General features: G+C 46.3%; 1 protein-coding gene across 2 annotated transcripts in view; it reads right to left on the bottom strand.

The window, feature by feature from the left end:
- The window catches only part of Myo5b (myosin VB), a 291,674-nt gene extending 274,017 nt beyond the window's left edge, over positions 1 to 17,657 (bottom strand). Inside the window, exon 1 of one of the 2 annotated variants that reach the window (XM_052742546.1) lies at positions 17,271 to 17,657. In XM_052742546.1, coding sequence (XP_052598506.1) covers positions 17,271 to 17,297 — 27 coding nt within the window. In that variant the 5' untranslated portion in view covers positions 17,298 to 17,657. The remainder of the gene's footprint in view (positions 1 to 17,270) is intronic. The other variant, XM_052742545.1, reaches the window with a different exon arrangement.
- Between the last annotated feature and the right edge of the window lie 800 nt (positions 17,658 to 18,457).

The following is an 18,457-nucleotide window of genomic DNA, read 5'->3' as shown; positions in this document are numbered from 1 at the left end:
TACAGGAGCATAGGGAATACAAGTCGATGGAAGAGGGAGAAAGTAGAAGACCAGCCAGAGAACACAGAGATGATGAAGAACCCTTTTAGAAGAGGAGATGGACAAATCCAAGAAGAAAAAGGTCTGGACTCTGTAGTGACAAATTGGGGGGAGGCAACATTGTTTCTGTGGGGTGATGGCAGGTCATAGCTTTTCTTCTAGACAGAAATATCCACCAGCTTCTGGACTAGAGACGGATGACAGGAGAAACCAGGCTTGAACCTAAGGCAGAAGGGTATGAGTTCCATAAACAAGCATGACCTTTCAAGGAATAATTCAGTCCAGGGCCAACCTCCCAGATCCTAGTCTGTTTTTCATTTACTTTCTGGGTAATGTTGATATGCCCAACTAGGGAAACATATCTCAGAGACAAGCAACACCCAGACTTCCCAATAAAGGAACATAGTTTCCCATCATAGTAACCATCTCAGGAAGCTCCTTGGGCCAAAGGGGTTGGGAGGGCAAGCCACCTGGTTCCAAGGTAGGACCTGCTCCCAAGCAGCCCATCAGGAAGATGCCCTCAGCTGAGTATACGGCTCCACAGTAGAGTACAAGGCCCTGGGTTCAATCTTGAGAACCAGAGAGTGGGGGGGGGGGGGGGGGGAAGTGCCTGCCTTCTGCAAAAGCTTCTGAGCTTTGGTCCTTCATGACAGTCACAACAGTGAATAATGAATCCATCCTAAAATGGACGTAGAGATTAAGAAAGCATACTCCATCCATGGCCAAAGCAAGCACACAGGAAAATACAAAGACTGTCACATCTCCTCATGGGACTAGCATGGAAGGAAATGCACCCTCTCCTGCTGACATGATCATCAGGTACCCAGAGCCATGACATACTGAGAATTTTCCTGGGTCCCCAGTACTGGCTCTTAGGCCAATCCCTAAGAGACCTCCATCTATCTTAATGTTTTAAGCATTTTAAGAACAGAGCCTATATCTTGAAGTGCCCTTATATCCCTAATAGCTAAGTGCTAGAAGGAACCGTGTTCAGTTTGCTCTCTGTTTCTATGATCAGATACAACTTAGGGGAAGAAAGGATTCACACTTCTTTGCAGTTCATCATGTAGGAGAGTCAAGTTTGGAACTTGAAGCAGAGACACAGATGAACACGACCCGCCAGCTCACTCATGCTTGGGTGGCTTTCTTCAGCAGCGCAGACCATCTGTGTCACGATGGCGCCCTTCATAGTGGCTTCCTGCATCAATTAGCAACTAAGACAATCTTCTACCGGTATGCCCACAGGCCATTCCGATCTGAAAAATCCCTCAATGGAGACTCCCTTCTCAGATGACTATAGGCTATGTCATGTTGACAGTCAAATTTAACAAGGAGAGACAGTCATGTCAATGTGAGCAGCTCTTCTTAGTATAAAGGTGGCCCGCCTCACTGCACACTGCAGGTCTGACGTGGTGACACTATCAGCCCTCCAAGGCAGGACCTTAGAAGCCTGTGTTCTCTGTATGCCTGAACGAAGACAAGCACATTGTAACCACAGAGTTTCTCCGTGATACTGGTGTTTTGTGAGACTACAACACTCACCTGAAGACTGGCCACCCAGCACATAATGGATAAACATCAGAGCTCCCATCCTGGCCTTCAGGGTGACCCTACACTGTCTTAACCCAACCAAGTGGTTCTCAACCCATGGACCTCAATCCCTTTAGGGGTCAAATGACCCTTTCACAGGGGTCACCTAAGACCATAGGAAAACACAGGTATCTACATTACAATTCATAACAGTAGCAAAATTATAGTTATGAGGTAGCTATGAAAATTGGTTGGGGGTCACCCCAACATGAGGAACTGTATTAAAGGATCATGGCATTAGGAAGGTTGAGAACCACTGCCCTAGACTGTAGCTTTTCCAACAATATAACCGTCTCCTAAAGACATGACCTTACCACCTAACATAGTTTACCTGTTACTTTTTCCCAACAAACCTCCAAAGGCTGCACAGATTTTTAATTCATGACTTAACAGCTCATTGAAAGCCAGAAGACCCATTTGCATAGGTTGCATTTATATAGGTTGCTCTTAACCTATATTATATTTTTGCCTGTCCTTTTTCTTCCACCTGAGTACTTTTTACAATTGTAATAAAATACATAAAATAAAAATATTTAGCATCACAATTTTTATGTGTAAAATCCAGTGGCATATACATGGTCTATAACTGTCATCTCTATCTACAGCCTTCTCACTCACCTTACAAAACCAAAATTCTGAATCCATTAAACTCTCTCTTCCATTTCCAGTGACCAGCCACTGTTCTACTTTTCTCCATGACTATGACTATTCTAGATACCTCATATATTATGTTAAATCACACAATATTTATCGTTTTATAACTGGCTTATCCCACTTTACAAAATGTCCCCCCACACACACACATCTTGGTGCAGAATGTGTCAGATTTTAAGGCTTATTATCCCATTGTATCTGTTTGCTGCATCTTGTCAATCTGTTTATCCTTGTATAAGACACCTGAGTGGCTTCCTTATGGCCAGTGTGACTAATGCTGCTCTATAGCCTCCTTTCTCATCTTTCTTTCATTCACATTCACTACCAAACTCCCTGCCTGGCATGGCAGGGATATTCCTTCATCTTTCCAAAGACCATTTTAGGGTACTAGGTACCATTTGATTTTTAAATCATGAGCTATTTATTAATGATATTATACTTGTTGTGGTGATAGTGTTCCCCAAAATATTGTGCATCCTAATAAACTTATCTGGGGTCAGAGAACAGAACAGCCACTAGATATAGAGGCCAGAAAATGGTGGTACACACGCCTTTAATCCTAGCATTCCGAAGGCAGAGATCCATCTGGATCTCTGTAAATTCAAGGCCATACTGGAAACAACCAGGTGTGGCGACTCATGCCTTTAATCCCAGACGCGACGGCAGAAAGCAGAATAGTATATAAGGCGTGAAGACCAGAAACTAGAAGCTTTTGGCCTGGCTAAGCTTATCGGCTTTTAGCAGCAGTTCAGCTGAGATCCATTTGGATGAGAACTCAGAGGCTTCCAGTCTGAAGAAACAGGATCAGCTGAGGAATTGGTGAGGTGAGGAAGCTGTGGCTTGTTCTGCTTCTCTGATCTTCCAGCGTTCACCCCAATACCTGACTCCAGGTTTGTTTTTTTATTAATAAGACCTTTTAAGATTCATGCTACAACTTGTCATAATATGTAGGTAATTATATGCCTCTGCATCTTACTTATGTTTATATATAAATTTAAGTGGACTATAAATCAATATAACAATACAATTCTGTGAGTTTCTAAATCTGAGTCAATAGACCACAGTTGCTCCATCCAGATAAGTATCCCCCAACACCCTTAGATGCTCTGTGGTTATTGGACACTGAGGACATTCAAAGTAACCAGAATCACAGCTAGCAAGAAGCCATACAAAACTGGCACCCAGGGCCACCAAGATGGCTCACTGGGTAAAACACTTGCTGAAAGTTAGTCTGATGACCTAAGTTCATCCCCAGAACCCAAACAAAGATGAAAGAGAAAAGAACTCTGTAAGTTGTCCTCTGGCCTCCACACAAGTGCCACCCCCCCCCCAACTATACAAGTACACAATAACAAATCTTCAAAACTAACCCTAGAGTGACTCATCATCTATCGTGGCAGAACATCAGAAAACCCCTGCCCTCTGCGGTTTATTTTTAAGCAACTTTTGACTTTTCTATAGAGAAAGCCCATCATTCAAGCATGATGGTTCTGCCAGCAGAGATGAGAATCCAAAGGATACATCATCAGATGTGAAGCCAGTTTCAGTGACAGTAGAGATGAGCTGCATCCTCCTGCCCTCGGCAGCCATTCTCAGAGAAATGATTTATTTGGATGTGTGGGATCCATCACACTGGTCCTAAAAGCCACATTTTAAAAGCACTGCCATTATTTTGGTGCATGAAGCTTGTTTCAGTCAAACGTGCACACACAGGGCAAACAGACTGATAGCAAAGAAACATTAGTTTCAGGCTGAGTAGACATTCATTTTCCTTATGTTACCATCAAGCATCAGCCCTCACTAGGGAGTAGAGGCAAATTGAGAAGGTGATTAAATCTGATGAGATGAGGTCATGCAGTTTATCTCCCTTCACTGTACTAAGACTTCCTTAATACTAATTTCACACAACAAAAGAACTCAAGGTCAGAAGATCACTTTGAAGAGACAACTTGTCTTGTTTCTCACACTGGCTTTTGTATTCACATGGATGCTGAACTGCATTGTTACCCAAGTGATAAACATAAAAGACAGTCTGAATCTTCAGATGGACACCGCAATGCCTACTGTCTTCTCTGAAGACAGACACCAATCCCATTGCTAATTTTTCTTCCCTGGTTTACTGTTGTTTCCGAAGGCCTGCTCTGTCTCACGTGAGGTGTGGAGATTCACATTTGCCCCTACTCTCACCGTAAAAAGATCTATAAAGTCTTAACGAGAAGCTTAATGAGACCTGGCAAGTTCACAGGGGACTAAAAGATCATGCCTTTAACACAGATGACCTGACAAATGCAGAAACATGCACATGACCAAAATTGTGCGAACCATTAGAAATCAAAACCAAGGCTGCTTTATAAGCTTGCACATCCACCAATGTTGTTTCCCTGCTATTGCAATTTCCAACTTATGCTCTAACCCTTTGAGTGGTGTAAGAAAAAAGAAAAACACCATTATCTCCTGTCTTAGTGACTTTTCTGTCACTGTGACAAAACACCATGACCTAGGCAATTCATAAAAGAAAGCATTTCATTGGGGATCATGGATGCAGAGGGTAGTAGAGTTTGTGACCATCGTGGCAGGAAGCATTGGCAGCAGGCAAGCAGGCATGCAAATGGTGCAGCAGGCAAGCAGGCATGCAATGGAGCAGTAGCTGAGAGTTTGTATCTGACCCACAGGCACAGGGGAGAGAGAGAGCTGAGAATGGCAGAACTTTTGAAGACTCACAGCCCACCCCCAGTGACACACTTCCTTCAACAACACCTCCTAACCCTTCCCCGAACAGTTCCACCAACTGGGACCCAAATATAAAAATGAGCCTACGGGGGCCATTCTCATTCAAACCACCACCATCTGCTGACAGAGGCTCCCCACTTCCTAGACTTAGGCAAATGCCAGAGGAAATGATCGGCTTTCTGCTGGGTACCTTAGTCAACACCTGGACCAAGCATGGCAGGAGATAAAGTTAAGGGAAAGGTGGCTCATTTCCTTGCCAAAAAGAGTCATGGCCTGTAATAGGAATGGAGGATCGCAGATAGAAGTTAAACTAAACAAATGACATTTGCTTCATGCTCACAGTACTCCAAATCCCATCTTGGGAAAGTGGAGAATCATGAACATATGATTCAGTGTATGTTTTCAGTGAGAGCAATTTTCCAAATATACACATTTGACCATTAATTGCAAGCACAAAAGACAAATTACCTGTGCTTTCAAAGCTTTCTATTTGGCTTTAAAACTTCCGTTCAGCTAAGTGACTCATGCTCTTTAGCAACAGTACTTTTATATATTTTTTCTTTTACTTTGAGATCATAAATTACACATTTCTCCCTTCCTGTTCCTCCCTCCAAACTTTCCTCAATCTCCTTCAAATTCATGGCCTCTTTGTTCACTGTTTCCCACACATATTATTTGTAATATACATATAGATTCCTAATGTAACCTGCTCCGTCCACATAATGTGACTTGTATGCATGTTTTCAGGGCTGACTGTTCGGCACTGAACCACCAATCGGTGTGGTCTTCCCTGGGGACTGCGCTCAGCTTTATTCAGTTGCCTATAGTTCTTTGTGTAGGTTTGCGGCCTCATAGTCTTTCCTCCATCCACTCTGGCATGTCCATTGGTGTCGTCCTTCTTAGCTCATGTTTGGGTAGACATGTTGGTTGAGACTTTATGGGTGCAGTTTCTGATATTACCGGGACACACAATCTCACAGGAAACTTCCTGATCCTCTGGCCCTTACAATCTTTCTTTCCCCTCTTCTTCAATGTCTCTTGAGCCTTAGGTATGGGAGTATTTTGTAGATATCCAGTGGTACCGAGCTCCACATCTTTGTATTTTGATTGGTTGTGGTTTCATGTCTCAAAGAGAAGTTTCCTTAATGAGTGAAGACTACACTTATTTGTAGTGCTTTTATATTGAAGTAACCAATGATGCACAGTAATAAAGCAGTAATAAACCTGTGAACACAATGGCCAGACTAGTAGACTGCCAACAGTACCATCCTTTCTGCTCTCCTGCCTACTTCTATCCCCAAACACTCCAGGATCCCTCTCCCTCATGTCCTCATAGTTTTACCATGTGCCTATCTTTCAACAATATTTTCCATTTTATTGCAAAATTCACAAAACAATGTTCGTTCTTCTCTGAAGCATCTTAAACAATGCTGAGCATCACAGGGAAATGAGGTAATACGTGGTACCAATGCATCACCTGGCTGGTTTGGGCTACACTGAGGATATAGCTGGGGATAGTTGGGAGTGAATAGTCAGTGTGTGCAAAGATAAATATAGTATCATTTACAATTTCAAGTATCTTCCCCTCTCAACTTCACTGTGATACCCAGTATCCAGGTTGCAACATGAGGAGATTCAGCATTCTATTGCCTAGCATCTTTTCCATGCCTCTTTTCATGGAGTCTGTCTCCAACCTAGGGGACCTGAACTTCTTGGTATCAAAGATATAGTGAAGACTTTGAACTTCATGCAGAAGGCTCTCAGTGTGTTCTTTCATGTCACAAAGCATTTGAGTCTTACAATGGCAAAAACTATCAATATCTTCAGCTTTTCAGCAATGACGACAAGAGTTAGAGTCTATGTCACAACTAGAATTGAACAAAGGAAGGCAGTCCAGCAGTTCAAGGTTGGCCTGCAAGACATACTGAGACTCCAATGTAAGGAGGGAAAAAGGAAAAAACAACTGTAAAGAACTTCAGGACTGAGCCATTAACCTAGTGCTGAGATGGACACTTTGATCATTCTCAAAGGTAACAAGGTACCAACAGTGCCTAATCTGCACTGGAGTCTAAGCAACCTGAAGACTGCGTCTGGTATCCAATTAAAATGCTGAGTAGAGGACGCTTCTCGAGTGCTTTAACAAATCCACCAGTATGTTAGTGCTACATAGGGAAGCTTAGGGTCCTGGTAGACACCTGTGAAGCTCTCTTCCCATACTCTAAAGGAGCCTTGTCTGAGATGATCAAATCTTACCACATCCATGAAGGATGCATGCTCACTTTAAACATCTGTTAGCCAACAGACAGACAGCAGGGCACACCCTCAAACACCTAAAGACCTTTGGCGAAGTTGGGTGGATGGAGGGTGGTTTCCAGGAGTCTTCAGAGACTTTATACACAAATCATTTCCTGATGCACCACTGGAGGGACAGATACTTCACAGACACAGCAGAGCAGTGGGCAAAAACCCTGCCTGGGGCACACGATGTAAGCCTAGGATCTCTTGCTTATTAAACAGGGATGCGACAAATCAACATCTCAGTGCTATTGAATGAGCTAATACACAGTGCAAAGAAGTGACCTGGCATAAAAGTACTCAATCACAGTCCTCAGAACCAGTGATTTCCTCCACAAAGGCGTGATTCAGAACAAATGGAGAGGAAAGCACATGCCACGCTGCTGTCTTTAATATTTTTGATGCTGGACATTCTGGTTTCTATGTTTCCTTCTAGAAATGAAGTCATTTAGCAAAAGAAGCTATGAATAACAATTAATATAGAGAGGAGAAAAAGGAAAATATTCATGAGCATCGAGTACATGAATGATGTTCAACCTTCCAAAGGAAGTCAACTTTAAGACATGAAACTTAGTAAAAAAGACCTAAAAAGAGAGAGTAATGACCAGAGCTTGGAAGGGTGAAGAAGCAGATGGAAGATGCTGGCTCTGTGAATAATGGCTGTAGAGTACATGCCAACCACTTCACCTTCTACAATTTAACACAAATGGAATGTGTTACAAGAACTTCCTACAAGACAGTATCAGCTCCAGTGTTCATCAAAATGAAAATAGTTGAAGACTCTGTGGAACATCTACTGTAAGGTGTGGTGGTTTGACTAAGAATGGCCCCTCCAGGCTCATTGCTTCAGGGAGTGGCACTATTTGAAGGGATTAGGAGGTAAAAAAGGTATGGCCTTATTAGGAGAAGTATGTCCCTGGAGGCGGGCTTTGAGGTTTCAAAAAGCCCATTCCAAGCCCAAAGTCTCTCTCTTCCTACTGCCTGCGATCTGGATGTGGAACTCTCAGCTCCTTCTCCAGCACTATGTCTGCCCACATGCTGCCATGCTCCCTGGCATGATGACAATGAACTAAACCTCTAAAACTATATGCCAGCCCCAGTTAAATGCTTTTTTAGAGAGTTGCCACAACAATAGAAAACTGACTTAAGACAGAAGCTGGTACCAGGAGTGGGGGATTGTTGTGACAGGCCTGGCCATGCTGCTTGTTGGCAGAATGTGTGGACTTTGGGACTTTGAATTAGGAAAGCATTTGAATATTTTAAGTGGGGCTCCATGGGCCACACTCATAGGAGTGTAGAAGACAGTGGTCCTAAGAGCAATGTAGATTATGGCAGCCCAGCTCAAGAGCTTTCAGAGGAGAAGAATGTTAGTACTTACTAATATGGCTTAGAGACCATTCTTGTAATATTTTGGTGAAGAATTCAGCTGCTTTCTGCCATTGTAGGATTTTAGATTAATGGCATTACAGAGGAGATTTCAAGACAACATATTATTAACTCTGTCATGTGGTTATTAATGGTCACTTTTATGCAGCTCTATAATGAAAAGGAGCAAGCTGAGCAAGGAAAAGTACAAAATTTACAGTTTGAGGAGAAAAGGAGAACCAGGAAGTGTAATAGAGCTGAATCCAGTGCTCAAGGAGATTTAAAAGTTTAAAGAAAAGCCTAATGCTAAATGGGGCAAAGGGAGTGGTGAGCTCAGGGCCAGACCCTATCCAGCTAAGCTTTAAACTTGTGAAAAGGAAATTTTTAAAAGCTTAAAGGGTGAAGGAAACCGTCAAAAACAGAAAGCTGATGCAAATGCATGGTTGAGGGAGCAAGTTCCACCCACAGCAAGCAGGAGAACATGGCAGCTTCTGCCAAGTGTGGTTCTGACTTTACAGCGAAGGATACAAGAAAGGGGTTGTGGAATCTCCCTCCATGGCTAAGGAAAGCTGCTGAGGTCAGGCATGTGTCGGGGTGTCCCTGCATGGAGGCCCAGAGAGGTCATTGTGTGAAGCTGTGAAGGAGAAGCCTGGATTGCCTTGGAGACCCCAGGATGTTGAAGATGCCAGAGCTATAGGACACCGGCCTAGGAGAGCTGCTAACAGGGAGTGGAACCAGCCCAAGAGAGAGAAGTGTGTTACAGTCAGCAAAGATGAGAGGAGTTGGAGATCTGAAGAGTGCTTTGACATCAGACATGGAGATGCAGAGTTTTGAGTTTGCCCTGCTGGTTTTTGGTCTTGTTTTGGTCCAGTATTTCCTCACTATGGTCCCTTTTCCTCCCTTTTGGAATGGTAATGTATATTCTGTGCCATTGTATGTTGGAAGTATGTGATCTGGTTTTTGAGTTTGATTTTATAGGAGATTACAGTTAAGAGATTGCCATGAGACTCAGAAGAGACTTTGAACTTTTAAACAGCGTTGAGACTATAATAGACTATGAGGACTTTGGAAGATGGACTAAGTGCAGTTTTGCACTATGAAATGGTTACAAGCCTAAGGATGCCAGGCAGTGGAATGTGGTGGTTTAAATAAGAATAGCCCCTATAGGCTCATAGATTTGAATATTTGATCACCAGGGACTGGCACTATTTGAAAGGATTAGGAGGTGTGGCCTTGTTGGAGGAAGTATGTTACTGGGGGTAGGCTCTGAGGTTTCAAAAGGCCCACTCCAACTCCAGAGTTGGAATGCTGCCTGTGGATCTTGATGTAGAACTCTCAGCTACTTCTCCAGCACCACCAGGTCTGCCTGCATGCTGCCATGCTCCCTGACTGTAATAATGGACTAAACCTCTGAAACTGTAAGCAAGCCCCAATCAAATGCTTTCTTTTAATAAGAGTTGTCGTGGTCATGGTGTCTCTTCACAGCAATAGAATTCTGACTAAGACAAAAGGTCATATTATACAGCCATTAAAAACGATAAACATTGGTCAGGCATTGGCACACTTGTAAATCTCAACACACAGGAGCCGAGGCAGGAGGGTAATCAGGAGTTAAAGTCCATCCCAGGCTGCATAACAAGTTCCAGGTCAACCTCAGAAATACAGCAAGATTCTGTCTCAAGCTAACAGAAAGAGTAAAATTGCCTTTGTGTCTCAGGAAAAGCAGCCAAACATTAACATTTAGAATAAAATGTAAAACTTAGATTTCATTTGCTTTTTAAGTACAAGCTGTAACTCTAAAGTAGCTTTGCCCTACCGTAAACAAAGTGGAAACCACACAACTAGAAATATAACTCGATAGTGGAATCCTTGGTGAGTATGCCCAAACCCCAGCACTGAAAAATATAATAATAAAAAACACAACGCAAGTTACAAATGTAAGTTATAAAAGAACATTTTCTTTTCTTTTTAAGATAGAGGTCTCACTACGCATCCCAAGCTGACCTGGAACTCCCTATGTAGCTAGGGCTGGCTTCAGACTCACAGAGATCCACCTGCCTCTGCCTCCCAAGTGCTGGCATTAAAGGCGTGCCCCATCATGCTCAGCAAGAAACATTTTCTAATAACCATCTTCAGAAAAAAAATAGGTCCATTAAAATAGTTTACCCATATATATAATTATCATTTCAATGCAATTGGTAATTTAAAGGAATTTTTATGATCATTTTCCTTGGTAAGTCTTGGACATCTGGTATTTTACTCTTACAGCCAATCCCAGCTTGGACCAGCAACTTTTCTAGTGCTCAGTAGCCATGTGCAGTTCCTCTCTCAGACAATACTGATCCAAAGAACGCACTTAAGTTAATAGTGGCTGCTTCAGTGACCAGGACAAAGGGCCTTTGTCTTTCCTGTGAATTGTTGCAATAATCATTTCAATCGGGGGACGGGGGAATAGTGTGAAAAATGCTTTTTAATTTTCTTTTTAAAGCTTAAATTTAAAACTTCCTCCCCTGGGAAGGGGAATGGGAACTCTCCTCCTAAACCATAGTGGTCTACACCATTCGCGCTTGGCAAATGAATGAGTCCTATTAGTTCCAAGGGTTGGAGGGAAAGGGCCGTGGCCCTGTATCTTAAACAGCCACCCAGCACTTTTAACTAGAGGGAGAAGCAAGCTAAGGAAGGGTTGCCATGGATGGTGTGTGCTGGAAATGGTACACAGATTAGGACATAATCTTCCAGTGACCTCCTCATGATGCAGTTTTTCACAGACGTCAAGACTTAGAAAAATATCTACTTCAAGGCATCAGAGTTGAAAACCTCAAAGTATAGTATCTAGGGTGGTCCCCATCAAGATCATGACCACAGAGGCCCAGGCTGCCCCACACCAAGGCACTGCCCTTATTAACATGGCACTATGAGACCGCTGCATCTTCGCAAAGAGGATTCCAGATACTGTCTGTATTATTATGCAATCTCAACTCTGATCTCTCTTCTACACTACTGACATTTGAGATCATTTTCCCTTACACAGACCACTGTCACTCCAAACTCACCATGTTGAAATAAGAGTTATCCTTGCCCTAGCCTGATTCGCCTTACCCGTCAATTCTCCAGCTGAAACCTGAAGACCCTCATAGCCTTCCTCCCCTTGTCCTTCATAACTAAACACCAAGTCTCGGGCTCAGGACTCTAAGAAGAAAGAGCAGCAGCAAGCACACCTGGCACCCGTATCTCAGTTTTTACATTCCATTCTTCCGTTTTGTTTTTCAAGACAGGGTTTCTCAATGTAGCCCTGGCTGTCCTGGAACTCACTCTGTAGACCAGACTGGCCTCGAACTCAGAGATCCACCTGCCTCTGCCTCCCGAGTACTGGGATTAAAGGCGTGCCCCACCACCATCTGGCCTTAAGTTCCATCTTTTAAGGGAAACTGACAGATAGCACCCAGCCTAAGGACCACTGGTTCCAGGCTACCTGCAATTGGGAACAGAGGTAAAAAAGGACTTTGAGCTACAGATGGTAGGGAGAAACCAGTACGTCAGACAGTGCCCTGGGAAGGAAGGCTGGGGTGAGGTGGGTGGATCAAAATGCCTTCACCTCGCACAGGCCTCCCCAGGGAACCCATGGAGGCCAAGTGCCTTAAGCTGCCTGGCATCTGTGAATTAGGCACTAATTTGGGTTCCTAGGAGCATTTCTGCCCCAGAGATGTGTCAGTGCAGTGTTCTGCAGGGAGTGAAGCCGGGGACAGACAAAGGAAGGGAACCAAACCAAGTGTAATACTGAGAAAAGTCCCAACAGACCAACCCTGCAGAAGAATTCCGGAACAGTGCAGGGCGTGTCTTAAGGGTATTCCACGTCCCCAGGTATTGGGGGTGGGGGATAACATGGTTACCCTCCCACTATTCACAGACTGCCCCCCTGTGTGGAGGATTTGAACTTTTGGCTCCCGGGAAAAGACAGTCACAGGAAGTGCTGTCAAAGAGGCACAGGAGTAGGTTGCTGAGAGAACCAAGACACAATAGGGTGACACGGACAGCATCTGCTACCAGGGATCTTCAAGAGCTCTTTACGGTCTGAACTACCATCTCTTTCCAGACGAAGGACAACACAGATGACAAGAATAAGGACGGAATCATCTTCCAGTGACGTGGCTGGGCACAGTGAGGGCAGGAGGACCAGAATGGAGGGAAATCCATGTACTTGAGGTCCAGGCAAACGAAAGCTAGAGGCACCTCCCTCAACCACACGAACTCTGTTCTTCCAAGGAGTGGCGCTCCAGCCAGAACTCTCGGTAAAGGCTCCTGGTTCAAAGCTGATACTCGCAAGGTGTGTCAGCCAATAGAGCAAACTGTAGCAGCCCTCGGAAAGCCTCTGCTGCTAGGGCTGAGGTGTTCAGGGGCAGAGCTCCTGCCTAGCAGAGACGAGGCCCTGGATCCCACCCAGCACCGAAGAAAAACGAAAACATACACGTACACTGAGTTTTACATTAGACTGTGGAGATACAACCTGCCATTGAAAAGCTTAGCAAGAGAAGGGATAATCTGAGAGTATTGCCGTAACACCAATGAGCTCCCAGGTAGTCTGCTAACTATAATCAAAGTAGAAAACACAAAATGTCTTTAAAATAACTAAAAAGCAGTGTTTACATTTTCTATCCTGTTGTTGGTTGGTTTTGCTCTTTACTCTTTTGCCTCTTTAGCTCTTTGGGGGGGGGGGCTGCCACCCAGCTCCCAAATAAATCACATGGACGGAGGCTTATTGTCACTTATGAATGCCTGGCCTTAGCTGGCTTGTTGCTAGCCAGCTTTTCTTAACTCACATTATCCCGTCTCTCTTCTGCTTCTGGACTTTTACCTTTCTCCTACTTCTGTAATCTTACTTTCTCTCTTCCTCCGTGACTGGCGGTGTGGCTGGGTGGCTGGTCCCTAGCATCCCCCCTCCTTGTTCTCTTCCTCTTTCTTCTTTTCCTCCCAGATTTCTCCTTCTATTTATTCTTTCTGCCTGCCAGCCCCACCCATCCTTGCTCCTGCCTCACCACTGGCCATGCAGCTCTTTATTAGACCATCAGGTGTTCTAGATAGGCCCAGTAACACAGCTTCACAGTTAAATGCAACATAAAAGAATGCAACACATTTGTGCATCATTAAACAAATGTCCCACAGCATAAACAAATGTAATACATCTTAAAATAATATTCTACAACAGTATCCAGAATAATCCTCTATAGGTTGTATGACTCAGTCTGAGGGAAAGAGGCCATGCATAATTTAAGATCAGGCTGTCTTCTGCAATCATTCACATCCCCCATGCTAGCACGTACCTGGACTTCCTTCTGGGACCTGCACAAATCAAACCCACGTTGTCTTGTCTAGGGGTTGGAAAACCAAGCACTCACATACGTCATATAGTGAGCTCTTGTGACAACAGAGCCAGTCCACTCCACCTCTCTGACTCACCCTGATGTCACTCTGAAAGCGTCTGTCACTAACTCATTTTCTTTTTCCGTCCTCACTACAAAGAAAGCAATTCCTCAAAGGTAAGGGGCTGGGTATTCTAAAAACAGAGTGTCTTTGTTAATAAGACGTGCCCTTCAACAGTGAGAAAAAAAAGTAACACACACACACACACATTGTACATGAACCTACAGCTAAAAAGAGAAATGGAGTGGAGCGGGAAGTCTTTGAGTAACCAGAAATATACCAACATACTAAGTTATTACACAGACTAATGCCCACAGGCTATGTACATCTTATATAATGTTTTATACTCCAATAACACCTCCCAATTAAGGCTATAGGTGTGATCAATAAAGAGTTATAAAATTTCCATACAAAATATTTAAAAATGCTGTTGACATACTGGATATTTCCATCATGCATAATAAATATATTAAGGTGTATGTCTCAACCCAGTGTTGGACACACGAGGAAACCCCACTAGTAGGTTAAAAATAAAAGGGAACATTTGGGTATTTCAATAATACAACAAAATGAACAAATCATCTCCCCAAGAAACAAAGTGGATTTGAGCAGCAGGTACTGTGTCTCTGTGTGATTTATGATTCCTATGCACTCAGAATCCTGCCCGGCAAGCAGGGTTACAGTGGTTAAAAAGCAGCCCGACTGCTTCTCATACTGAAGAGTGGGTGCATTTAACTGCCAGACAGAGCAATGGCAACCCAATGGAAAGCTCCTAGTTGTGGTGGTGCACGCCTTTGACGCCAGCACTCAGGAGGCAGAGGCAGGCAGATCCCCCTGAGTTCCAGCCAGTCTGGACTACACATCGAGTTCCAGGACAGCCAGAGCTACACACCCTGTCAACAAAACAAAACATGCTGAAGGCTAGTGCTCAGCCACAGAAAATCCCCTTGACTTCAGATTTAATAACTTAACAATAACTAAGAACCAGAAATCCACTAATGGCAGAAATCTGTTTTTCGCTTGAGTGATTCCAAACACTCACTCACGCCAATGAAGATACTCGACTTAACTAGTTCTTTCGGGACCTCTGGTTTTGTCTGTAGATGGGTAACTCAAGAGAAAGTACACCTCCCACTAATTTACCTCCCCTATTAGCATGCAATATATTCACATCTAACTAAACATCAAATTGTTTCCCCTACAAGTGGTCTACTTGAAAAGAAATTTGGTATTAATGTTTTGTTTTTCAAAACTAGATCTCCAAAAACTCGGCGTCTCCAGTAAGTCATTAGCTTCATAAGGCAGCAATTAAATACGGTCTGCTCAGGAACTTCAGGACATGCTGCATGAACATGTGGCTTGGTTACCCATCTCGCTCGTACTCGCTGTAGCTCCGCACACTGTCACGGAACACAGCTTCAGCTCTGAACACTCCATCCAGCTCAGGTTGTTTTCCCCTGCCTCACTGGTTTCCAGCCTCCAGACCGGGTTCTGATGAGCCTCTCAGCGCCTGAGCTGCGAGCTGGAACTCCGAAGGCTCCTCCCCTCACTCCCACGGATAAAAGAGGTGGAGTGCATTTCCCAAGCCGGTATTGCTAAAGAGTTCCAGCCCTGGCTCGCACCTTCTCCACCCCTCTCAAAGAGACTGGTACCTATGGTGCTTTGGAATTCCTGGTGAACCCAAAGGCTATCCAAATCAGTCCAGGACTGGCCCCCAAGTAGGTGACACCCTCCTTCATAACCACTGGATGAGCTTAAGCCCTTGCTGGTCCGGGTCAGCCTTTTTTCCCCCTCCAAACTAAGATAGGCGGTGAGCCCACAGAGCTGAAGGGCTCCCCCATGCGCTGGACACTAGCTAGCAATCTCCAGGTGAGGATGCGGAAGTTCCTCTTCCTACCCCGCCCAGACCTGTCCACCGGGCCGGTGTAACAGGAATTGCAAATTCACCTACAGGACTTGCGTACACACGGTGCGCTTGCATACACATATCCCTCTGCACAGGGACGTGCAAGCAGGCAACACTGTTAAACAGGTCCCAGACACCAGACATTGGGATATATGAAACATTTTTTTTTTTTAAGGAAGCAAAGGATGGGTGATTAAAGGCCCTGACTTGTTCACCTCGCCCGGGACCAGGCAGAAACCAGAAGGATTACGGCTGCAGAGCCAACTCCTGGGAAGCTGCTGGTTGCTTTAACTACATCACCTGCCGCGCGGAACCCGGGAGGAGACCTGCCGCACTTGTTCGTAATCCAGAGCGACCTTAAAGATAACTCCGTCCCTGGTCAATAATTACTCCAACCCTCCCTAAATACTTGATAACCCTAAAAGAGCTGCCTCAAAATGCCCATTGTAGGCAAATTAAGTATAGGCTTCCTAGGGCTGAAGGGATGGCTCCCCAGTTAAAAAGCACTTGCTGCAATTCTGTTTTGCAGCTCTTTCAGAGGACCCTAGTTCGGGTCCCAGCACCCACTCCAGTTCAAGGGGCTCTGACGCCCTCTTCTGGCTTCAGAGCACATACAGACATGCAGATATATAGATATAGATATATAGATATAGATATGAATTATATATTTAAAGGGTTATATTTCCTTGAGCTCACTAGAAACCCCTCCAGCACCTTTCTACACCCCCCCCTCCTCCAGTCTCCGCGCCCCTCCCACCCAGCTGGCTCCTCGTCCCTCTCGACTCCCAAGTTCAGGATCCCTCTGGTCTCCACGCGCAAGGGAAGAAAGGCCAACTGAGGGGCGCTCGGCACTGCAGGGGACCTGGAACAGGGTCCATGAAAGAGGAAATGGGGCCGCCTGCCAGGTATCTCGGTGGAAGCTGGTGTCCTACCCCGGCTCCCTGCGGGCTAAGACGCCCCAGTGGCTCCAGGCTCTCAGCCGGAGACTTGAGACCCGGAGAGAACGAGAAGGGAAGGGCGAAGTGGAAGGTGGCGACAGCCCCCGGCGTGGGACGGAGCTGCGCCGCTGTGACAGCAGGGGGACTCTGCGGGGCGGCCAGTCGGTGCGGCGCACTCCTGGAACACCCAAACTTTCTCCGCCACCCAAGTTGGGGGAACCGGGGACCGAGACCACAGAGACGCTGGCAGGGGCGTCCGAGAACCGTGGGGAAGGTGGCCCCGAGCGCGTCGCGCCGCACCTGTGTCCCCGGGGCCGCGCCGGGCCCGCACTCACCCGGGTGTAGAGCTCGCTGTACGACATGTCCCCGCGGGCCGAGCCGGAGCCCCGGGCGCCTCGCGGGACGCTGGGTCGGGGTTGCGCTCTGAGGCCCGGCTCCTCGCTCCCCCGCGCGTTCTCGGGGCACCGCTGGTGCAATCTCCCCGGCCGGGTCCCAGTTGCTCCGCGCTCCTTTCTCGGGTGGACCGACCTGCTGGCGCCGACGCCCGCTCGCTCCGGCCGGGGCGACCTTTACTCCCTGGGTGGCGGCAGAGCTGGTGCGGCGGCCAGGAGTGGCGGGAGGGCGGGGAGAAGGCGCGCCGCGCTCCCGGCTCAGGTATGGAGCGGAGGCGCGGACTCGCGGCGAGGGAGGGAGTGGAGAGGCGGGAGGGGGGGGGACCCGCGCCTCACCGCGGGCGGCCGCCGCCGCCGCCGCCTTTAAGCCCTCTGCGCCCCCGCCGCCACCGGGTCCTGGGGCGGGGGGCGGGGCCGGCGAGGAGCGGCGCCCCGGGAGGCTGAGCGCGCCGCCCCCTGCTGGCCACCCGGCGAACGCCGCTCAGGTGCGAGTGGGGTGTCGCACCTGCCGCGCGCCCCGCGCCGTCCTCACCACCTGGGCAGAGGATGGGCGAAAGCGCGCAATGGAGACACGAAAAGAGGGAAGAAAAGAACCTGGGAAGTTAGGAAGAGAGAGGAAGCTATCTGCGGCTGGACGGCCTTATACTTTTTCTCTCGGTTCTGTATGTTTGTACTGAACGTTTTCACTATTAAAACCTAATTATGCCATAATTCTCGACTAAGGTGATTTTTGATGCACACCAGAGAGCATCCTCACCAAAATGAACTCCCTGCGCAGAAATCTTGATGAGTAAAGTGGTGTTCTCCTGCGGGAGCGTTGTTTCACGCAGAGGCTCCTACTAGACTCCAGGCTCCTCCTCTCAAAAGACAAAATCTCAGGTTCCCTTGGCTCCTCTCTCCCATACTCTGGGCCCCTCTGTCCTACCTAAGTCATTTGTTCATGTGTCCTCTGCCCTTGCTTTTAGCTGCCCACAGCAGCTTCATAGTGCTTATTCCAACTTGCAAAGAAACTTGGACATTCTAATCCCAAAGGGAAAAGAATTGGCAGAAGTGTCGGGGGCGGGGGGGGGGGGGGGGGGGGGGCGGGACACGAGGTCTAGGACTCTGCCCTGGGCTTTGAACCATAGCAA

This window comes from Peromyscus californicus, unplaced genomic scaffold (genome assembly GCF_007827085.1).
Source record: "Peromyscus californicus insignis strain IS unplaced genomic scaffold, ASM782708v3 Scaffold_17__1_contigs__length_78620276, whole genome shotgun sequence".
NCBI classification, from domain to species: Eukaryota; Metazoa; Chordata; class Mammalia; order Rodentia; family Cricetidae; genus Peromyscus; species Peromyscus californicus.
This window is presented reverse-complemented; position numbering and strand designations above follow the sequence as displayed.